This window comes from Lissotriton vulgaris, chromosome 4_1 (assembly GCF_964263255.1).
Source record: "Lissotriton vulgaris chromosome 4_1, aLisVul1.2, whole genome shotgun sequence".
Taxonomy (NCBI): Eukaryota; Metazoa; Chordata; class Amphibia; order Caudata; family Salamandridae; genus Lissotriton; species Lissotriton vulgaris.
Genome location: NC_141691.1, coordinates 404,240,714 through 404,265,380, shown reverse-complemented (window position 1 = coordinate 404,265,380; position 24,667 = coordinate 404,240,714). Strand labels below are relative to the sequence as shown.

Sequence of the window (24,667 nt, the reverse complement as noted above, 5' to 3'; positions counted from 1 at the left end):
TAAAAAGTACAAGATGGAGTTTAAGAAGATACCAGACACGGAGTCTAAAATCAGCTAAAATATTGGGAAACACAAAAGACTGAGTGTGATGCATACTGTATTGTAGATAGTTTGGAGTTTTAGTGATGGTAAAATCATCAGTTGGGGAAATTGAATACGCTTTTTTGTGCTGTATTCAAAATGTGCAATATTAATATTGTATTGAGTAATTATTCTACACTTGAATGTGCATGTGTATACTGATATGATATGGGTTATTCTAACTAAGACTCAATTAGACCTCAATTCCCTTTTGCTCCAATTTGATGCCACAACATTAGGTTTATTCTCGGTTTGAATTTCTGCAGCACGTAGATAAGCAAGATGTGGATCGAATATGCTACTTACCAGTATGCATCTGTTCTTGGCATGTAGGGCTGCTGTCATTCATATCTGTGCATAGATCGCCGCCTAGTGTTGGGTCCGGATGATTGCACATTGTTGTCCTGGAAGAGTCTTCGAAGTATCACGAGATAGGTGGCTCCTCCCCTGGACTAAAGTGCGAATGGACATCGACTCCATCCTCAGATTGTTTTTAGCCATTGTGGCCAAGATGGAGTGAAACTCAGTGAATGATGACCATGCTAGAAGTATGTGTGAATTCTGCAGCTGCTACAGGCGCCGGGGAGGAGGGCGGGCGATATGAATGTCAGCAGCCCTACATGCCAAGAACAGATGCATACTGGTAAGTAGCATATTCGGTTCGAGGCATGTGGGCTGCTGAATTCATATCTGTGCATAGCAGTCCCTCCATTAGCGGCGGCCGCCTGTGCCAGCTACAGCAGTTTGAAAAGGTGTTTTGAGAACAGCCTGCCCTACAGCTGCCTGCTGTTTGGAGTGCACATCAACACAGTAATGCTTAGTAAATGTGTGTGTGGTAGACCATGTGGCTGCTCTACATATGTCTTCCAAAGGAATGTTTCCAAGGAATGCCATAGAGGCCCCTAACTTCCTGGTGGAGTGGGCTCTTGGCGGAATGGTAAGAGTGCGTTTTGCTTTTAGATAGCAGATCTGGACACATTTAACGATCCACCTAGCAATACCAGCCTTGGAAATAGGGTTACCTTTGTGGTGTGGTGCAAAGGCGACAAAGAGTTGTTTAGTTTTCCTAAAATCCCTGGTCCTATCGATGTAATACATCAGAGCCCGTTTAACCTCAAGGGTATGGAGCATCCGCTCCGCCAGTGACTCTGGATTTTGAAAGAAAACAGGTAATTTGATTGTTTGGTTGATGTGAAACTGAGACACAACCTTGGGCAGAAACTTAGGGTTGGTGCGCAGCACTACCCTGTTGGAATGGATCTGAATAAAAGGCTCTTGGATAGTGAGGGCTTGCAACTCACTAACCCTCCGTAGCGATGTAATTGCTATGAGGAAAGCCACTTTCCACGTTAAGAACTGAATTTCGCAGGAATGCAGTGGTTCAAAGGGAGGACCCATCAGCCTGGTAAGGACTACATTGAGGTTCCACTCAGGAGCTGGTGGAGTCCGTGGAGGAATGACTCGTTTGAGCCCTTCCAGAAAAGCTTTAATGGCGGGCACCCTGAAGAGGGAGAGGTGCTGCCTATTTTGGAGGTAAGCGGCCATTGCAGATAGGTGAATGCGAATGGAAGCATAGGCCAAATTACACTTGTACAGATGGAAAAGGTAACAGATGATGTTCTGAATAGAAGCATCCAGCGGGTTAATGTTGTGGTCTGCACAATAAATGACAAACGCTTCCATTTTGCTGCATAGCAGGCTCTAGTGGTGGGCTTTCTTGCCTCCCGAATGATGTCCATACAGTCGGCAGGTAAGTGCAGGTAGCCAAACTCTAAGACCTCAGGAGCCAGATCGCCAGGTTGAGCTGTTGTGGATCTGGGTGCTGAATGTCTCCATGGCTCTGCGTCAGAAGGCGGGGTGTGAGATGTAGCCTCTGATGCGGTACCACGGACAGTTCTAGAAACGTGGTGTACCATGGTTGGCGAGCCCACGTTGGAGCAACCAGGATGAGAGTCATCGAGTGCTGCCTGAGCTTGCGTGCCACCAGCGGTATCAGAGGTGCTGGGGGGAAAGCGTACGCAAATCTGCCTGACCAGTTCATCCATATCGCATTGCCCTGCGACAGTGGGTGTGGGAACCTGGCGGCGAAGCTTTGGCATTTTGCGTTCTCCTTTGTGGCGAACAGGTCTATCTCTGGATGACCCCACTGTTGGAAGTACGGTTGGAGTACTGATGGATGTATCTCCCACTCGTGCATTTGGTGGCTGTGCCTGCTGAGCAGGTCCGCCATCTGATTGTCCTTGCCCGGGAGGTGCTCTGCCATGAGGAAGATGTTCCTCTGAATGGCCCACTTCCACATGCTCTGAGCCAGATGAGACAGCTGCGGAGAGTGGGTTCCTCCCTGATTTTGAATGTAGTACATTGCTGTCATGTTGTCCGTCCGGATCAACACGACCTTGTTGCACAGATGTACCTTGAATGCTTTTAGTGCCATGAAGATTGCCATCAGTTCTAGAACATTGATGTGCATCTTCCCCTGTTGCTGTGCCCATAGTCCCTGCACAGTGTAATGGAGTACGTGCGCTCCCCATCCCTGGAGAGAAGCGTCCGTCGTCAGGATAATCTGTGGCACAGGCTCCTGGAACGGTCGGCCCTTGCAAAGGTTTCGTGGATTCCACCAATGCAGAGAGTTGTATGCTCGACTGCTCACCAACACTAGGTCTTTCAATTGGTTGTGAGCCTGAGTCCACTGACGTGCCAAGCACTCCTGAAGCGGACGCACATGTAGTCTCGCGTGCGGGACAATGGAAATGCAGGAGGCCATCATGCCTATCAACTACATGAACACTCTTGCTGGAAGCGAGTGTTGAGGTCTGAACTTTTTGATAAGCGATTGGATGCTGTTCACTCTCACTGAATTCGGCTGTGCTGTGGCCGCCAGAGTGTCTATCGTCGCACCCAGATACTGCTGTATATGGGCGGGCTGAAGGTGTGATTTTGGGTAATTCAGTGAGAATCCCAGATCGTGCAGAAGGTGAATGGTGTGGGACACGTGGGCGGCACACTGCTGGGCTGACTTCGCTTGGATAAGCCAGTCGTCCAGATAGGGGTAGACGTGAATGTTTTGTCTTCTGAGATGTGCCGCTACTGTCACCAGGCATTTTGTGAACACCCTGGGTGCCGTGGTGACCCCGAAAGGCAAAACCCTGAATTGGTAGTGCTGGTTTTGGATGGTGAACCTGATGTATTTCCTGTGTGAAGGATGCAGTGGAATATGAAAGTACGCATCCTTCAGGTCCAAAGTTGCGAGAAAGTCCCCCTGTTGGAGCAGTGGGAGCACTTGCTGCAGAGTTAGCATATGGAAGTGCTCCGACAGGATGTACAAGTTGTTGGGCCTGAGGTCCAAGATGGGCCTGAGGGATCCGTCCTTTTTTGGAATGAGGAAGTACAGAGAGTAAACTCCTGTGCCTCTTTCCTGTATGGGTGCGAGCTCTATTGCCCCTTTTTGCAGCATGACATTGACCTCCTGCTGCAATAAGTGCAAGTGCACGTCCGACATAGGACGGTTCCTTGGGGGTATGTTGGGGGGAGTGGATGTTAACTCCAGACAATAACCAAATTGGATAAGCTTTCTGACTCACCTGTCTGTGGTGATGGACTTCCACACGGGCAGGAACTGCTGGAGTCTCCCCCCGACCGGTGTTGTGTGGTCGGGGGGCAGTGACGGTGCGTCACTGTTTGTTGGCGGTAGAGGACCTGGAGCTGTTGTTGCCACGTCCTCTGCCCTTGGCGCTGTTGCCGCGGTAGCCACCTCAACTCTTGTTGGCATAAGTAGTCTGGGTGTTGCCCTTGTAAAACTGCGCGGATTGTGAAAGCTGACCCCTTGAGGTGCCTCTGGCATTGGAGCGACGAAAGGACCCACCCCGAAACTGGTGGGACTGCAAGGCACCCATTGATTTCGCAGTATCAGTGTCTTTCTTCATTTTTTCTAGGGTGGTGTCAACCTCCGGGCCAAACAGGTGATCTGGGTTGACTGTTTGGTTCAGTATGGTGGTTTGGATGTCTGGCTTGAAGCCAGAGATTCTGAGCCAGGCATGTCTCCGGAGCATAACACTGGTGTTAATGGCCCGCGCAGCCGTGTCTGCTGCGTCCAGAGCGCACTTAACGGAGGCGTTGGAGATGAGCTTCCCCTCCTGAATTAGCATCTCGGCCCCTTCCTTATATTGATCAGGTAGGTGTTGCAAAAGGGTAACGCGCCAATAGCGCCTGTGTGTTTGAGATGCGCCATATGTTGGCTGCTTGTGCTGCTACCCTCTTCCCAGAAGCCTCAAAGACCTTGGATTCTTTGTCTGGGGGAGGAGCATCACCCGTAGTCTGCGAATTGGCCCTCTTCTGGGCATTGGAGACGACCAGGGAGTCCAGAGGCAACGGTCCTTTAATATAAGTTGGATCAGTAGGAGCAGCCTTGTACTTCTTGTCAATCCTTGGGTTGACAGCTCTGGCTCTGGTGGGTTCCTTGAAGACCTCAGTAGCGTGCTTCAAAACCCCTTTAAGAATTGGCAGTGTTTTTACAGTCTTTTCAGACACTGAAAAGGTGTCAAATAGGAAGTCTACGTCCACAGGGTCAGCATGCAGCTGGACATTGTGATTGGCTGCTGCCCGTTCAATGAGAGCATTGAAAGCAGCAGAGTCCTCAGTAGGTGAAGTTTTAGCAGAGAACAGTTGAGGGTCCTGCCCTGAATGTGGTTCTCCAGGCTCACCACTTGCAGACCAGGGTTCAGTGACATCCTCCTGGTCTGTGTATACTGGATAGCTATATTCGTCCTCGTCCTCGTCCTCGCCCTCAGCAACGTCCACGTCTGAGTAAATGGGCGAGACGGCGTGAGCATGTGGTGATAAGGGCTCCACCAAGGCTGGCGTACCAGCAGAGTCCATCTTCCTCTTTCGGGGGATTTTGTACGACTCCAAGTGGGGTTCAGGGGTGATTTTCCTCTTCAATAGGGAAAGCCTACCCGTTTCGGCGTCGATGAAATGTTCTTGACGCTCTTCCTCCAAAAGGTTGTCGAGGCCGCGGGCCATGGACCACCAACGATGCCTTCAGCGTCGAAGATACCTTCTCTGGAACGCTGGCCCCGGGTTTAGCAGCGAAAGCCTTCGGCGCCGTCTTAGGCGGCAAGGTAAAAAGGATTGGCGTGGACGCCTTCACCGGTTTCTCCAGAGGCTTAGAAGTCGGAGTGTCTCTTGGCTCGACTTCGGCGGTGCCGTCCCTTATGCGCTGCAGGGACTCCGTGACCTTTTTTGTGAACGAGGCCGATGGACGTGCCGGTTCAACGGAATCCTTCGAGGACGGTTTCGGAGTGGAGTCCTTCGAGGCCACCTTCGGAGTCGACACACTCGGCACAGCACCCTTGGCCTTGTCGCGTGGAAGCGGAGCAGAGAGGACCTTCGGGTCATCGGGCCATCGGGCCGTTTCTTTGGGTCTCCAAGAGACTTCTTGGGGTCGTCGACAGCCTTCTTGTGTTTGCCCCGATTCTTGCCGGCGTCGACCGACTTCGGCGCCGATGCGCCCGCGTCGGAGCCCTTCACTTTAGTCTTCGACGCGGCAGTCTTAGGCTCGGCCAACTTGACTTGGCCCTTTGGCTCGACGGCCATCTTAGGTTTCTTCGGCGCCAAGGCCTCCGAAGTCTTCGGTCCGACCAATGGGATGCGGACTTTCGGTTTCGATATCTGCCCCTGCGCAGTATCTGGCGTCGAGACCATGGGTTTCACTTTCGGTTTTACTTTCACCGGGAGTGACTCGGTACCAATGTCCGTGGCCGGGCCCGCAGGCAGGGCCGAGGAACTTAAATCAAGGTCTTGGGTAAGACCTGAAGGCGATCCCTCGACCTGGGCCTTATTGAGTGGCATGTCCCCAGAGTCAGTTTGAGGAAGCTCCTCGTCTGAGCTATACTCCATGGCCCCTAGGGCCCCGTCGTCGTCTCCTACCTCCTCGACGACTTCTTCGAAAGTTTCGGCTTCAGCGTCGTAGTCGTCCTCGACATCCGACGCGGGGTTTGATTCTGAGCCATCCTGGATATCTTCATCCTCGACCTCCCCAGCATCAAAAATGTCCGTAGGCGCCGGCGCAGAATGCTGGGCCTCCAGGCGTGCAGCTCGACGGAGCTTGAGTGTCTTCTTGGACCGGAATCTCGAACAGGCAATACACTTGGCCTCATCGTGGTCCGGCGACAGGCACTTGTTGCACACCGGGTGGACGTCGATGTGTGGGTACTTCGAGTTACACACCGGACATCTTTTGAATGGACTTCGGTCTATGATAAATGGTCGATTAGTCTGGAGCGTCGACAAGGCCTTCCGCGCCGAAAGCACGCGGAAGTATAGAGTTCGGCTCGGAGTCGAGGAAAGTAGTTAAGCCGAACGCAAGACAATACTGACGTGAGACTAGAGACCTTTTGGTCCCAAGGAAAGTTTTTACTATCGATTCCGACAAGAGGGAACCGAACACATCCGAACCCAATGGCGGAAAAAAACAATCTGAGGATGGAGTCGATGCCCATGCGCACTGTAGTCCAGGGGAGGAGCCACCTATCTCGTGATAATTCGAAGACCCTTCCAGGACAACAATGTGCAATCATCCGGACCCAACACTAGGCGGCGATCTATGCACAGATATGAATTCAGGAGCCCACATGCCTCGAACATGTTTATTTCTGAATGACACTGTTCCTCAAACAAAAGCCTGCTAGAGGACCTACTATAACATATTTCTAAGCACCTTTAACTTGCACACTCCATTGCATTTATTCAAAATGGTTCACTGCAGTTTATGGGTTAGTACTAAAGAGATAGGGTTATGTGATGATTTATAAATCTGTAATTTGATTTGTTGAAAATACAATTCTTTGTCCACAACACGAGTTTCCAGTTCTAATGCTTTCTTTTGGAGAAAATCGCTATAGGAATATGGAGGTAAACCAGGGACCTTTCCTGTGCTACCGACTGATTTCGTACTGATTTTGCTTCATATTGAGTCTATTACTGATGTTGCCTATTATTCCACGTTTGTTCTTATTACTGACAGCTTTAATAACATTTGTTTTATGCATTAAAATGGGAAAACTGCTGCATTTCAGTATTGTAACTTTTGGATTTTAGTATAAACAGCCATGGGTTTTCTGACTAGCGCTTTAGAACTCGCATTGATGAATCCTTTCTTATTGGACTGTCTTTTGAAATGGGGTTTTGAGCCTCGTCCCTGGGACACATGCCATGTAATTCGAGGTTAACACTGTTCCGGATACATCCAACCTCTGGGCACGCCACAAATGCAGATTCTTTTCTAGGGCCTCTGCCCACCCACAGAAGGCAGACACTATCTCGCTCAAAATCTCCAGACTGCCAATCATATACAATTATACAGACTACCCTAGCCTATGTTTGTGCCCGGGTGAAGCCAAATCCGGGGATAGTCTCATCACAGTCGGAACGCTAGATATAGCCCAGCCTCAGAAAAAAAATGGATAACTTGGTACTGTATGAGTTGGCGGCACCACATAATCAACCATTGCTCAGTTAGCCTCAGTAGGCATTCTTTTTCAACAATGAAAGTAATCCTATGACCAAAATAACATTGCCATCCAAAACTGTTATTAACTTTAGAAATGTGTCTGGTGGGAATGTAGAAGGTTTTTCGTGCGAAGTACTATCCTGAAAAGCTCCCAGTCTGCTAGAATGCACGGAAGTAGGGCTTCATAAATGTGTCCAGATCTTCTACAGTCCTAAGCTGGTCACAATAAGAAAAGCATGTGCTGGAAACCGCCAATGCTGATAACTGACTGGGGAGCTCACCTCACAGTGGCAGGAAACCATGCAAGAGAGATGGTCTTTCACAGAGCAAAAGGACCCGTTGCCAAGTGAAAAAGGGTGGAAAGCTTCCACTGAACGATCTCGGATAGCTATGAAAAGAGTACAAATGATGAGCTAGGCCTATCAGTTCCTAGACAAGACTACACATGAACGAGCACTGTCTCCAGGGGGCTGTTGTATCAACTAAGGGCATGATCAATAGTCACCATCTTATTTTGCAAAAGAGGCAAACTCCTAATAGAACTTTTAGAAATAGCCTACAAGGTAAAGTATTTCAAACAGTAATAAAGGCCAGCTTCTTCAAGAGATCTGAAAGCAGAGCACACGTGTTGAAAAGAACACTCTACATGTACGCTTTGCTTGCGGTCTGTGCAGTATCGAAAACAAATTGTACCAATCAGGAATCTCTACTGATGCACAGCACTGAGACGGACTGGGACACTATCTGGGGTGATAGTTTGGCAGATCACGGAGGTCTGTCTCTCCTTATGTTGGATGTCTCGGGGGAGTTTTGCCCCAGTGGTTCTGTTACTGGACTGTGAGATAAGTGGTAGAGATTATTGATCTGCAGCATTGGTGGTGTATCTCAATTTGAGGATATTATACAATCAGTGAGGCTTATCTCACCTCCCCAGCCTAATTACCCTTGTGCACCTCATATTTTCAACTATTTGCATCAGATCATTTTTAAGTCTTATGCACCTGAATGGCTTCATTCGCAAAATGACCGATTGCTTGAATGGAAACGCCCGTTGCATAGTGACGGGCGTGCATCCCTACCCTGAGTGCCTTACCTGTAATGATGTCTTGATCCTTGATGATGATTTTTGTTGTCGTGGGTGAACATGGACAATGTGTGTGTGTCATGACATAAACCTGTCTCACTGACGCAATTTTTTTTCGACCTGTAGGGGTGCCTTAAGTGCTACTCTAATTGTGGGCTCTGTTTATTTCGTACTAAATTATTTCAATAAGGATGTGGTACATTTGTATACTATAGCCATAGGCGTTTATGGCACTGGATTTAATTCATCATCTTCATTTTCCAATGTCTTATTGTGAATGCCCTTACCACTTTAAGATGTTCATGTTAATGATCTTCAAGTCACAGTATAGTTCTTAGCAAAAGAATAGTTTATTTTATGTTTTTATAATATTAATTTTTAGAGGAGGTACATATTCACAAACACTTCCCCATACAGCTTCTTTATATATATATTTTCCCATTGCGACCTATTAATTCTTAAACAACAAAACATACAATCTGTTGAGCTCCAACATTGCCACACGTTTGGTTTTGTAACTGCAGTCTAGTTGTTAGCAAAATTTGAACCCGCCTTCATAATAATCTATGTGCGGCCCGTTCAATTTGCCTTTGCCGGTTATCCAAGAGCAGTGCTGTGGAACTGCATTTTTGAATGACTAATCCATTCCTCCAGACTTCAGTAAGCAATATGGCCACTTTACAAAATTTATGTTCAAGCCCCCCTCCTTTTTTTAAGCAGGATACAAAACACTGATTACACTCCCTTTTTTTTGTGCTAATTTCAATATTGAGTACCCTCCCAAAGAAACAGTGAGTTATCTCAAATGAGTTCTATGTTTTTTGGTGACTACATGTAATTTTCTTTTACCAAATGACTGATATATATTTATACATACATATATATATATATATTTAGTTACTGTCAAATTTCCACAGGCTTTATAATTATCATTTATGTAAGCACAGATTTGCCCTCATTAAAACTCAGCCCACTCATGTTTGTTCGGTGTGACACTGTTGGTAAAACTTCACAGAATATTGGTTATTTTGGAGTCTGGCTGACTGGCTGCTCACATAAATAAATTGCTGTATATATTTACATGTGTAACACACAGGTGCATTGGTATCCACTGAATTGTTCCAGACGTATATATGTACGTAAACATTTTTATTCTTCATTTCTATGTAGATAAACAAAGAGGTTTACATTATTTACTCTAAGCATTGTCCTGAAGATGGTTTCACATATTAACCCACTCCATGCTGAGAATGGCTTGGAGTTGTCCCCAGCCGCAGTGGGTGTGTGCTGAGGACGGCTCCAAGCCGTCCTAGCTCCCTAGCAATGGCATTCCCCCGTGCGAAAACACAAGGAGATGATGGACAGAGCACTGAAACTTTTCAGACACTCACCCCCAGTAACAGATCTGGTTCTACAGCTCACTTTGCCATCCCAATTCAGACCCAGACATATGCAAATCAGTTTTGACCCTTCACCTCATGTTGAACAGTTCAGTCCGAACCGCCAAGCAGGTCTTCCATGGACCAGAAACAAGCATCCTGGGACTGCTTTTAGGTAAACAACCCTCATTAGCCCGGTTAGCTTGAAGTGATCAAGGGACCCAAGTCTTGGCATACCTTGCAGCATGCCCCCACCAAGGATGGCAGCAGAAGTGCTTCAGCTGCCACCCATGCCCTCTCCCCAGGCGATCAGATGACAGCAGCGTCTTCAAAACAGGCCGGGGATGGGCTGTAAGCCATTTGCTTCCAGTGCGTCCAAGGAGGAAGGTGCGAATTCCTTCAAGGAGGGATCAGGGAGGGCAGAGAAGCATCGGGGAAAGTAACGTTTTTCCCTTTCCCCGGTGTCTTTACACCGTATTCCGGCTGTGTGATCGCAGGTGGGGTCACGGTCACGCAGCAGCAATGCACCCACTAGCCATCAGGGATTTTGTTTTTTTATTTGGGGAGTGGGTCGCTCCCCACCACTGGCATACTTTTGGCATACTCTTGCCCATTTTCACCCCCCCCCCCCCGAGTCAGATAGGCCATACTTTTAGGTCCAGGTGCCCTCTAAGGGAGGCAGAAAGCCACTAGACACCAGGGAGCTTTATATTTATGTATCGGGGAGTAGCCGCTTGGGCAAGGGTCGCTCTCCATTATGGGGGCATAATGTTGGCCTTGAAGACTTGCATGCATAGCACCCGCATAGCTAAAACTAAATTGAGCTATTTTACTAATGATAATGCAGGGAGAATATTAATAAATAAAGAGGGTTAGAGTAGAGATGGGTGGTATACAGTGAAACCATTTATTTTCTAAAGTAACTATCTGTTTTCTGACTTTATCACTAGTGCGCCTTTGGGCCTCTTGGTTATGTCTGAAAGGAGCAGAGAGACGTGGGTTTTGCGCATGACAGCTGAGAGTCAGCCCGGAAGATTGACGAGTAGGTTAAGAAGAGGACAAGGACACAGTCTGCCTGAAGCCTGGGAACCGGCAACAAAGAACCTGAATGAATAAGACCATTGGTTCTAATAAATACATTTGTTACCAATGTAATGTGAATGACGGTGGGAAAATAAAATATGAATACAAATTAAGGGGATGGGTTTGTTAACAAAGAGCTAACTGAAAAGATTGAGATGAAAGCATGGTGTGAAGATCTTCCCCCTTATCGGACCAATCAGAATTAGTATTTTACGATATTGAAACTTTAATGGGTGGTACATGAATTACGAAGGATATAATTTAGGTAGTCTTAGTTAGTCAGACGGAGATTTGCTGAATGCTGTAGAGCTCGGGATGCTGTTGGAATAACGAGAGATGCTGATAAAGAATCAAATGCAGAACCATCTATTTTAACATAATTGAATTAGAAAGAAGATCGCAGAAGAATCTCGAGGAGGAAGAGTGTGTCAGAGAGGGGTGCGACGCAAGCGTCAGTGCTAGAGAGGTCATCTATCCTGTCTTGAAACCTGTCCTGAAGCCTTTTTCGCCTGATCTATCCCTGGGGACCCTTACAGCCCTTTGGCTAGGGTGCTGGTCTTTACACCATGCTAGGTAATTATAACTTTGTGAATTTGCAGATGTATTTTTCTCTCTCTGTTCTCTCCTTTCTGAGCATAAGTAATTGCAAGGTACAAAGTAAGTGTTTGATGATTGATTGAGTCTTCCTTCCTATGAGTGACGGTTTCTATACTGTACTTTGAAAGTGGTTCCCATAAAATTAATGTAGATCAAGTTGTTACATTGTTCCAGAGTCTGTGGTCATTTCATCTTAATATAAGTAGATACATTTATGTCATTTCACCAACAACTAGTTCAACTAATGGTCTATCGACCAGAGGAAAGACCTTTTTGATCCATGAAAGGTTAGTTGGGAATAAGAGGTAACTAATCTTGAATTTGGAATACATAAAACTTTAACCCCAGCGGTATTACTCAACTGTGTGTGTGTGTGTGTGTGTGTGTGTGTGTGTGTGTGTGTGTGTGTGTGTGTGTGTGTGTGTGTGTGTGTGTGTGTGTGTGTGTGTGTGTTTATGGGCCCAGGTGAGTATATGTTATTGGAGTAACAGTTGCTGGTACGCCGCTGGATCAGTGACTCCTGCTTGTGATTTCGGGACTAGTAGATCTGCAGTTTGTGTAGTTGCATGTGTTTGGTAAGAAAATATTTTTTGTACAGTTTACTTCAAATCAGTATCATTGCCCTGCATGAATGTGTTTTTTCAAATGGTTTAATAGTTACAGCATATTTAATTTCTGTTTTATTGTGTGTAAAAATTCTCTTTGGATCTGTACAAGATATGTTTTTTTTCACAACAGGTATGTATTGTGCCGTTTTGTGTTTAATCTTCTGTTTTTCCTTTCTAGTGGGATATTGTTGGTGCTTGCTGTGTCTGTGCAGAATAGGTGCAGGTAATCCTGAGACTAGCTGCCTCTGGCAAGTGAGTGGTGTTGTTTTTGAGTATATAGGTCTTTGTGTGCTTTGAATTGATTGACTTTTCCTTCCAGTTTGAAATAGGTCAGTAGTCTTATTTTCTGTTTGATAAAGCCACACTGTGTTTATTACTTATTTTACACAATGTTGGTTATTGTTGTGTTACTTTATTAATAAGGATTATGGCTAACTGCAGGTTGACCGCTCTGCAAGTTGCTGGTTTGCCTTTCACACATTCCTCTGGCCATGATTGTGAGACTGACTTTGCATCTGAGGCAGTGGAGGAAGTCCAAGATTCGGGCAGTGAATTTTCTGTCCGAGAGGAATCATTAGATGATGAAGCCACTATTAGTGAAGAGAAAGTGCCATTTTTAGAGGAGGACACACAAGCCAACAGTGCAGAAAGAGGAATTTGGATTGCAGACTGGGGCTGGAAGGCTTCCCATTGGAAGAGCTGAACTCTGGTCGGCCCAAAAATGGTGCAGCATGTGTTGCTGCCTTTAGTCGTTTCACAGGGTGAAGGGTAAATACTGAAAGCTTTTTGGCAATAAATAAGTTTCAGTTGTTAAGGATTTAGAACCTTAAAAAACCGATTTATCTCCATATAAATGTAACCCTATGGAATTAGAAAAAGTAAATGAAGCAGCACATGATTTCCCAAGGAATAAGTAGAGTTGCTTATCTGGAATGGTAATTAAAACATTGCACATGTTGAAAGTAGCAATTTTGAAATGTACTCCTTTTTCAACTAAGGGATATCAGTGAGTAAACATGCAGAGGATTAAACACAAACCATAGCATCATTAAGTCCTGGGACAGACTTGCTTCGATCACCCATGGAGCTGCCTTCGCTCCCGAGATCTTCAGGCCGCAGATCGATCACAGACTTGCTGTAATCTGAAAAGCAGACAAATTGGGGTTAAAAAACATTCTTCTCAAGCACATGAACAATATCTTAAATGGAACCTGGGTTTGAAAGGCATAAATGAGGTTAACGGTCATAGTGAAAGCTGATTCTTCTTACCAGAAGGTTTCAGGACTTTTTGGGGATTTCTTTTAAATATCATTTCATTTTCATCGGCTGACCCTCCACTGCGGTGTCCATAGCGGGTTTCCTGGGTGAAATAAAATTCAGATTACAAAGAGTTGATACAGTTTTTGATACTGACAATTACATAAAATTATATGTTAAAATAATCAAATGGAACTATGGACTCAATATAATTCTTTACTCAGACTACCATAGCTGAACACTAAGTATGGAAATCTTAAAATTTTATGATTATCAGCTCAACAACAAACCCACATTTGCCAGAATCAACTTTCACAGCGGAATGGAGGCCGTTTCTACCTTGATGAAAGACAGCTGCCTCAAGCACAACTTGGACAAGACCGAAGTACTCATCCTGGGATCCGCCTCCTCAGCCTGGGAACGAGTCCTGGTGGTCTGATGCACTAGGAACCCTTCCCATCACTACTGACCACACACGCAATTTCTGCATCATGCTGGACTCCTCTCTGACAATGAACCACCAAATCAACGCAGTATCCTCATCCTACTTCCACAGGCTCTGCCTGCTTCGAAAGACATTCAGATAGATCCCCACAGAATCCAGAAAGAGGGTTACCAACACACTCATCACCAGCAGACTTGACTACGGCAATGCACTCTACGCCGGCGTCACCCAGAAAGAGTTCAGGAAGCTACAGAACGTCCAAAAAGCAGCAGTCGTCGACATTCCCCGCAGCAGCCACATAACACAAAACCCCGACAACTCCACTGGCTCCCAATCAAAAAGAGAATCGCCTCCAACCTCACACATGCCTACAAAGCTCTCCATCACGCAGGACCAGAATATCTAAACCACAGTCTAACATTCCACATACCCGCCTGACAACTCCGCTCCGTCAAATTCGCCTTGGCCTCCCTCCCATGGATCCACAAGACCAGAACTGGAGGAAGATCCTTCTCCTACCTACCAGAACCGGAAGAAGATTCTTCTTCTACCTCACAGCTGAGACCTTGAACACCCTGCCCCTCCACCTCGGGCAATGTGCATCGTTTACCCAATTCAGGAAGGACCTCAAGACCTGGCTCTACGACTGATCCATTGTGTTAAAAAACATTTAGTGAAAATACAGCAGTCCTGAATAACTTTTCGAATGCTCTTTTGATAAATGAAAATGAATAAACAATATCCTTTTAAGTGACATAGCGAGGAGAGGGAAGCAGCTAAACCACACAATGTTCCTGGATTTACTGCTACACACCCCTTAAACAAAAACTAAAATTCAAATACAATATGCACAAGAATGAGGACCAGCTGACATTGCTACAAACTGGGGCTGACTAGGATTGAATGCAGCGGAGGTTAGTATTAACTACAAAGAAACTACTAATAAGCAAAAGGGCCAACTGGGAAAGAGACCCACTGTTGAGCAAGATTTGAATGGAGAGATTAACCAGTCTGCACAAAGATGGCAAACGCTTTTAAGTCAGAAGACTAAGCAGGACCACTACTGTGCATGCAGAGAATATGAGAACACCAATGACAGAGGGGCGTAATGCACAGTGGTGCAGAGGCCCCCTTAACCTTCAGTGGGACTCCCATACAGCCCAAGGGCCTAATAAATCTGGGGCCCCTCACCACATTCTGCAGGGGGGGCATAATTTTGTACTATGCCACTACACTGACAAGGAGAGTTCAGAGAGCCATCAACAACCATAAGAGTGCTGCTGAAATCACAACTGCACGGGGAGCTTGCTAAGCACAATTGTTTCACACAAACAGAAATGAGGACTGTGGGCACTAAAAGCAGCCTGAAATCAGGTACACAAGGTGAAAGTAAGCTATCACTCTTTAATTGTGTACTGCACCCCTAAATCAAAACCAGGTAGACATCTCAAGCATCATATTTGACCACAATCTGAATATAGCAGTAGCAATAAAAAAAAGGGAAGTCCCTACTTAGAGCAATGAGGGTGTACCAATTCTGTAGGCATGGAATCACAAGCTCATCAAATAATTTGCGTTGACACTTTGCTTGAAAAATAGAAGCTTGAATGCAAAGATGCCCTTGAGTCTTACCAGGAGGCTTCAATGAATGAAGTGGACTATCCTCAAAAGATGAGAAAAGCTTCTTGATTAAAGCATGCAATCTCTCTTGCATAATCTGCAGTGGATACCGGAGATCTTGCAGGGGAGACTCACGCGGACAACGTTTGGATTGATGCCTATTTGTAACCTTGACTGATATCCAGCAGGAGGCCAGACAATATAACACAGATCTCTTGAGGGTTTGCATCTGAAGCCCAAACACTGATACAAAAGCAGACATGTTTTTTTAAGTGTTATACCGAGTTTCCATCCATCCAACTGTAAAGGCATCAAACATTTATTTGCCCAGGCCTGCTGGAAGGTATTACTTCACAAAGACCTTCACTTTGTCGCTATTCTACCTCATTTGTAATCTTTTTGCAATTTTGAAGTACATTGGCTGCACCTTGAGTGGTAGTATGCTTTACTTCATAAAGAATGATGCTGACTGACCACATGATATCAATGCACAACACAAAGGTCAGGAATATACTTCATCCATTTCTAGACATGTGGCAGCTACACATCGCAGTATTAACCAAGTCAGGATAGTAGAGGCTAGGCACTGATCACAAAGACCACACAGGCTAGAAGGACAGCTCAGATATCACTTGAAAACAGTGATGACCCACACCTACTTATCCCACAAAAGAACACAGCTGAGGCCTCAGTCAGTCACAGTGATATTGTGGAGACATCACATTGTTCATAGAGAGTGGTGAGAACCACCACCACCAGCTGTAACGAAGTTGGAAAGAGCTACAATCCGCTAAGTGTACACGAGCATAGCCATGCAACTGAGCTCAAATTTACAGAAATAACAATTTAAATACCACTACCTGGTTTTATTTCTTTCATCCTAATGCAGGGTGTCAGAACACTTTATATCACACGTACACATTATACATTGACAATAAATCATGTGTGTGTAAAGAACAAGTTACTTACCTTCGGTAACGCTTTTTCTGGTAGATACTATATCTGCCTGTGGATTCCTCACCTTGTGAATATCCCCTTGCGTCAGCAACATTCGGAAATTCTTTTTTGTAGCTTCGCGCCGACGTGGATCCGGACGTCACAGAGACACGGCTTCTCTCGCGACTCCGCTGACGTCACCGACGCCTATAACAGGCCCATGACATCAGTTCCGCCCTTTTTTCCGTGCCTTCGAGGCACACGGACTGACCGATGACAGTAGATATATACACAATATACACAGTATAGAAATCAAGGTAACACACACAGTGTGAAGTAAATGCAATAAAACATTTGACAATAACATAATATATTAAAGATACTCTGGCTTAGAAGAGTGGACAACGGGGAGGCGGGTGGGTCAGTGAGGAATCCACAGGCAGATATAGTATCTATCAGAAAAAGCGTTACCGAAGGTAAGTAACTTGTTCTTCTGATAGATACATCTGCCGTGTGGATTCCTCACCTTGTGAATAGAGTCCCACAGCAGTCCTCACTCGCGGAGGAGGGTGTCCACTCTTCTAGACCAGGAAATCCTGAAGGACAGAGCGCGCAAAATGACCATCCCTCCTCACTTCGGAATCCAAGCAGTAATGCTTCGCGAAAGTGTGGAGGGAAGACCAAGTTGTTGCTCTACAAATATCCTCCACAGGCACACCTCTAGACAATGCAGAGGTCGAAGACTTAGCTCTAGTAGAATGAGCCCTTATGCCCTCTGGAGGTTCCCTACCGGCCAAAGAGTAGCAGATCTTAATGCAGAGGACGATCCATCTCGACAAAGTCCTCTTATGGACCGCTCTTCCTTTCTTGCAGCCAGCAAAGCCAATAAAGAGCTGGTCATCCATGCGACAGTCTTTAGTTCTGTCCAAGTAAAAAGACACCGCCCTCTTGGGGTCCAGACGGTGTAATCTCTCCTCCTCCTTGGAAGGGTGTGGGGGAGGATAAAAGGTAGGGAGGGTAATGGATGGACCAAGGTGGAAAGGAGTCACCACCTTTGGCAGAAAAGCAGCCCTGGTCCTAAGAACCATTCGATCAGCATGAATGGACAGGAATGGGGGCTTGGAACTAAGAGCTTGAAGCTCACTTACCCTCCTTGCCGAGGTTATCGCAACAAGGAAAACTGTTTTGAAAGTCAGGAGCCTCATAGGACATTTGTGAAGAGGCTCAAAAGGAGCACCCATTAAAAATGTCAAAACCAGATTCAAATCCCACTGAGGCACAATAAAAGGGATAGGAGGGAACATATTAGTAAGGCCCTTCAAAAATCTCAAAACTATAGGAGATTTAAACAAAGAAGGCTGGTCAGGCAAACAGATAAATGCCGACAGCGCTGACAGATAACCCTTCACCGTGGCAACAGCAAGCCCCTGCTGTGCCAGAGAAAGGGCAAACTGGAGAACATCAGATAAATGGGCCCTCAAGGGGTCAATGGACTTCTCCCTGCACCAAACAACAAACTTAGACCACCTATAAGAATAGATGGACTTAGTGGAGTCACGCCTGGCTGACAAAATGACATCCACCACATCGTGAGGGAGAGAAAAAGAAATCAGGTTGCCCCGTTCAATCTCCAGGCATGAAGGTGTAAGGTCTGGAGGTGGAGGTGTAGAACCTGCCCCTCCATCTGAGAGAGGAGATCTGCCCTGCGAGGGAGACGGAGCGGCGGGTGAGAGGAGAGGTGGAGAAGGTCTGAGTACCACACCCTTCTTGGCCAATCCGGGGCAATCAATATGACTCGGGTCCGGTCTTGGCGAATTTTCCTCAGAACCCGAGGAATCAAGGGTATGGGAGGAAACGCGTAAAGGAGTTGCGAGCACCAACTCAACTGAAACGCGTCCCCCAAGGCTCCTTGCATCGGATACTGGAGTCTGCAGAATGACAGGCAGTGAGCATTCTCGTGAGTGGCGAACAGGTCCACCCGAGGAGTCCCCCACATCCGAAAGATGTCGTGAACTACCTCTGGATGGAGCCTCCACTCGTGATCGGCAGAGAACTGCCGACTGACTGTCTGCACGAACGTTCTGAACTCCGGCCAGATGATTTGCCATCAGACAAATCTGAAGGTCCTGAACCCAGGACCAGAGACGCAGAGCCTCTCTGCAGAGACACTGCAACCCTACTCCTCCCTGTTTGTTGATGTACCACATCGCGGTCGTGTTGTCCGTCAGGACCTGAACTGACCGCCCGCGAAGGGAAGGGAGGAAGGCCTTGAGCGCCAGACGTATTGCCCGCAATTCTAGAAGGTTGATGTGAAGCAACCTTTCCTCTGGAGACCAAAGACCTTTGACCTCCAGGTCCCCCAGATGAGCACCCCACCCGAGAGTGGACGCATCCGTTATCACTGTGGCCGCCGAAGGAGGAATCTGAAAAGGCTTCCCTTGAGACAGATTGCCTTCCACACTCCACCAAGACAGATCCGCTGCAGTCTCTCGGAGATCTTCACCGACTCCCTGAGATCCCCTTTGTGCTGATACCACTGCCTGCGGAGGCACCACTGGAGCGCCCTCATATGCCAGCGTGCATGGTTGACCGAGCAGGCGAAGGACCTTCAGGATTGGAACGACCACTCCATTGTAAAACAAAGGAATCATCTCCTGTATGTCGCGAATCCTTTGAGGAGGAGGGAATGCACGACACACAGTAGTGTCCAGTACCGCACCTATGAACAGGTTGCGCTGTGAGGGCACCAGGTGAGACTTGGGTACATTTATCGAAAAACCCAACCTGTGCAACAACTGAGTTGACTCTTGCAGATGATGGAGCACCTTCTCCGGCGACTCCGCTTTGATCAGCCAGTCGTCTAGATACGGAAACACATGTATCCCCGTTCTCCTGAGATGCGCCGCCACCACTGCCATCACCTTGAAGACGAGGCGCAGTAGTAAGACCAAACGGAAGGACCACAAACTGGTAGTGTTGTGCCCCAACCGTAAAACGGAGATCCTTTCTGTGCGACTTCAAGATGGGAATATGAAAATACGCATCCTGCAAGTCGATCGACACCATCCAGTCTTCTTCCAGCAGCGCTTGAAGAACCTGCGCAAGAGTGAGCATCTTCAACCTTTCCTGTTTCAGGTAAAGGTTCAAGATCCTGAGATCCAGGATTGGCCGAAGCCTGCCATCTTTCTTGGGGATCAGAAAATACCGGGAGTAGCACCCCTGACCCCTTTCCTGCTCTGGAACCACCTCTATTGCACCTTTTTGGAACAGAGCCAGGACTTCTTCCTGCAGGCGAAGCAGGTGGTCCTCCGAACAATAACCCTGGCAAGGAGGGTAATTGGGAGGGAATGCCTGGAAAGGAAGTGCATACCCATTCTCTACAAGATTGAGAACCCAAAGATCCGATGTTATTCACAAGGTGAGGAATCCACACGGCAGATGTATCTATCAGAAGAACAAGTTACTTACCTTCGGTAACGCTTTTTCTGGTAGATACTATATCTGCCTGTGGATTCCTCACTGACCTCTAGGGCGGGATCTTTGCCTGCCCCTGTATGACTTGTACAGCGTATTCTGCTGCTGTTGAGGCTGCTGCTGGGATGGTCTGTAAGAGCGAAAGGAAGATCTTCCGAACCCCCTGAAGCGTCTACCAGTAGTACCTCTGGACTGAAGACCCAAAGATTTTGCAGTGGCCCTACTGTCCTTAAAACGCTCCAAAGCAGCATCAGCCTTCTTGCCAAACAATCCTGAGCCATCAAAAGGCAGGTCTAACAAAGCAGACGGGACGTCCGCAGAGAACTCCGATGATTTAAGCCAGGCAGCCCTCCTGGTGGCCACGGAGGAGCCCATGACCCTTGCCACCGAATCAGCAGTGTCCAGACCACTCTGAATCACCTGTCTCGCAGCTGTTTGAGTGTCTGATATCACTTCCTGAAAATCCTTCCTGTCATCCTCAGGAATTTTCGGAATCAGCTGCTTGACAGAATCCATCAAGGCATGGATATACCTCCCCATCAGACACGTTGCGTTGGTTGACTTTAACACCATACTGGCTGATGAGAAAACCTTCCTGGCACTCTGATCTTGCTTTCTGGATTCTTTATCCCCAGGAACCTGTGGGAAAGCACCAGCAGATTTCCTTGAGCAAGCAGCCTGCACCACCAAACTCTCTGGCAAGGGATGAATTGATAAAAACGCAGGGTCCTCAGGTGCCACTCTGTATCTCCTCGCAACTGTTCTTGAAACCGCAGGAGCAGATAAAGGCTTCTTCCAAACCTCATAAATGGGCTCAGATAAGGCATCGTTGAAGGGTAACACAGGTTCAATTACTGACGAGGGTGAATGAAGAACCTCAGTTAAAATATTAGGTTTATAATCAACAGTGGGCAGAGTAATATTCAAAAGACTCGCTGCTTTTTTAATAACGGTGTGATAAGGCACCACATCCTTTGAATGTACATTTGACACTGAAGCCAACTCCCACTCAGGCGACAGTTCAAGCCCACTGGCCTCACACAAATCTTCAAAAGGATCTTCAGAATCCTGTAACTCCCCTTCTTCAGTATCCGAATATTGATACCTTTCCTCTTCCAGAAGTCTCTGGGCCTTTCTCCGAGACCTTTCCTTCACAGCAGAAGCCAACGGGTTCGGAACCGACTCCGACGGGGTCGGTGCCAGCGTCGAACCCGAAGTCGGACGAGGCTTCTCAATACGAGGTCGGGCAGAATCCTGCCTCGGAGTCGTTGGCATCGGCGTCGATGAGACTGGCGTCGACGGAGTCGGCGTCGAGCGCTTCGGCGTCGACGACACCGGAGGTGTCGGAAAATGCCAATGCAGTGGTATAGCCGGCATAAAAGGCATGAAGGGCGCAGGGGCGTAAGCCTGGGGAACACCCAAGTTGAAAGCCATAGGACCCGTGGGACCAACAGGTGCACCAGACGGGAACATTGCCCTAGAATAGACAGCAAACATGGCGTTCAGGAACTGAGAAGAATCCTGACCTGGAGCTGGAAACTCAGGATATGGATCTCTGGGTCGTTCCTGAGGAGGCGGAGTCAAAACGACGTCGACCTCTTCAACGAGTCCAGGAACCGGGGTCGACGAACCCGCAGGCACCAGAACCTCGACTTCACCAGCCCCCTGCTCCTCACCTTCATCCTCCTGACCAGAAGGATTGGATGGAACTGGAGATTGGACCTGCTTCTGAGAATCGGGTGAATCCGGTTGTAAAGCTTCACCAACAGAGTTATGTTCCGACTCCGAAACCTCCACTTCCTTACTCAGAAGCTTAACCTGGGACTTCGGTCTTGAACTAGAGTCCTTTCCGGGGTGATGACGTGACTCATGGCTCCTCTTCTTATGTTTCTTCCTCGAAGACTTCGAAGCGTGAGCTGAAGACGACTCCGAGCGTGACCTCGACCGAGACCTCAACCTCGATCTCGTCCGACGAGTTCGAGACTTCGAAGACTTCTTAACCTTCTTATTTTTAAGTTTAGACACAAGGAGTTTCGCCTCTCTTTCTCTTAGCGCCTTCGGAGTCATCTTCTTGCAGCAAGGACAGTCCTCGACGTCATGGCCGGAACTTAAACACCAAACACAGCATTCATGAGGATCGGTGATAGACATAGTCTTGCCACATTCGCCGCAAGCCTTAAAACCAGTCTTCTTCGACGACATTTCGAAGAATATAAAGATAAACAGAATAACAGGATAATAGTAACAAAGTTACTGTAAAGCTACAGTACGATCCCTGAAAACCGTTAGCGTCGACGACGCGGAAAAAAGGGAACTGATGTCATTACGCCGGCGTGGGCCTGTTATAGGCGTCGGTGACGTCAGCGGAGTCGCGAGCGGAGCCGTGTCTCTGTGACGTCCGGATCCACGTTGGCGCGAAGCTACAAAAAAGAATTTCCGAATGTTGCTGACGCAAGGGGATATTCACAAGGTGAGGAATCCACACGGCAGATGTATCTATCAGAATCAATGTGTAGGATGCATTACATAAAACAGCGAGGGTTACAAGGTGTAGGAGCCACATGTCCTTCATACCTCACTTGTGAGAAGTGGGCCTGATATATGATGCTCACTAGTTCTAGTGATCACCTTGTATCAGTCCAAACAACCCTTATGGTGATTGGTTGTAAGTCAACCTTATAGACCAGCTATCCTAATGGTAGCATGGACGAAGCAGTCTTAGGTTAAACTCTTTTGGCATGTGAAGCCAGCTCTTTTACCACATATAACCCCTTGAATACCAAATGAAAGGACACCACACAGGTAGTTATGAAAAAACACAAGATATTTGTTAACTAACATACACCTCTGAACTCTTTATGAGATTAGAGGGCTTAGTACATGACTAGACTCTTAAGAAAAATACATGAAGTTGCACAAATTACAATGGTGCCCTAGGGGCACGACAAACCATATACTAAATAAATGGTATAAGGAAATCGATAGAAGGAATGGAGCTGTCCAGAGGCTGTAGGATCGCTGGGACTACACTATCCTAACCTGAGGTAAGTAATAGGAGGCCCACGGGACGCGTGTGCAGAGTGTGAACTCACATGCGAGATGCGTAACAAAGACAATGGACAGTACAAATTACGAAAAGGTAAGTTTCAGAAAGTTCCGACTAGCTAGGACTAAAACGACTGTAAATCTGGACACTAGGAGAGTCAATCTACCCTTGAGCACCGAAATGCTCTTGTTACCTCACCCACGGGCTGCGGGTGCATAGGTGTCAAAGTGTGTCGGGTTTCCGCGTTGAAGTCTATGGAGCCTGGAAGAAAAGATGCTGCAGGCGGCCAGAAGGAATATGTCCGGAGCGACCCAAGGGTGGATTGAGGAAGATGAAGACCTGAAAGCAGAGAGGACAATGTTCAAAGTCACTAGCCAGTGACTGGAGTGGAACCAGGAAGGAACCAGATGCTGTCGTCGCGATCAGGTGAAGAGTGGACGCTTGACTCTGCAGCCACGTGGACCAGGAGGTGTCTTGGACGACCAGGATGGAGGCACGAGCTGTCCCACGCAGGCTGTCCCTGTCGGTGGTGTTGGTTCCGGATTCGGCGTCAACAGGTCTTGGCAAAGGCAACCCACACAGTGAGTGGAAAAGGCGTCTGGTGCGGACCAGGAGGGTCCGGGGTGCTTCTCCTTTGCAGGGAAGCAGGGGCCAGTCTGGAGCAACCAGACCAGCGGTGTGGATTTCAAGGATCGTCGTCTATGAGGCCACTAGCAAGCCGGCAAGTGACCAGACAACGCGTCGAGCAGCAATCAAGCAAAAGGGCCCCACGCAGATCTTGTGGATGCTGGAGGGCTGATCTTCTTTGCAGGAGCTGCTCGGGGCTGGGGCTTCTCAATCCCCAAAGCACTTCGACGAGGATGCCTCTGAAGTCGTGCTGGAAGCGAAGTGCAGTTTCTCCAAGATGGCCGCTCCCACGTGTCTCGTCGCACCAACGGATTTCAGCTGTGCTGCAGATGTAGGTAGAGGTCGGAGAGGTCTGGAAGTCCGAGTCTCGCCGGGCTCTGAAGTCTAGATCCACTCGGGAAGACGACAAAGTGAACTGCTGGAACGCTTGATGGTGCCTGCTTGTGCAGGGTGGTCACTCCTTGGCCACAAAGGAGATTTCTTCAGTCTTCGGTGGAGCAGAACGTCGAAGTCCAGAGTTTCTTCTTGTAGAGTTTCAAATCAGGATTAATCTAACGTGGAATGGAACCAGTCCCTACCTTTATTCGCCTAAAGGGGGCTGTACTATGACTAGGTCCCTCCTATGGGTGGGACCAGGAAGGGGGGTGGTTACACCCTCTATCCTTTGTCCGGTTTCGCGCCAGAGCTGGGGCTGGAGTGCCCCAGCAACTGGTTTGAACTGGTGTATGCACAGGGCACCTTGTGTGCCCCAGGCATGTCTCATTCCTTTCAGGCCTGTCCTACCTAATACACAAAATCCTGTATGGGGTGGTGCTAGCACCTCCCAAGGCAGGAAACCCTTTGTCCAGGCCTCCCTCGCTGGAAGGACTCCCAGCAGCAAGGGGTCAGACTTGTGTCTGTGGAGGCAGCATCCATTTTGTGAT

The 24,667-nt window shown here is 47.6% G+C and overlaps 1 protein-coding gene across 3 annotated transcripts in view; it reads right to left on the bottom strand.

The window, feature by feature from the left end:
• Positions 1–24,667, bottom strand: part of SYTL4 (synaptotagmin like 4) — a 640,358-nt gene that overhangs the window by 86,889 nt on the left and 528,802 nt on the right. For all 3 annotated transcript variants that reach the window (XM_086918791.1, XM_086918790.1, XM_086918792.1), the window contains 2 exons: positions 13,609–13,699; positions 13,378–13,481 (listed from right to left, as the gene is read on the bottom strand). In XM_086918791.1, coding sequence (XP_086774917.1) covers positions 13,378–13,481; positions 13,609–13,699 — 195 coding nt within the window. The remainder of the gene's footprint in view (positions 1–13,377; positions 13,482–13,608; positions 13,700–24,667) is intronic.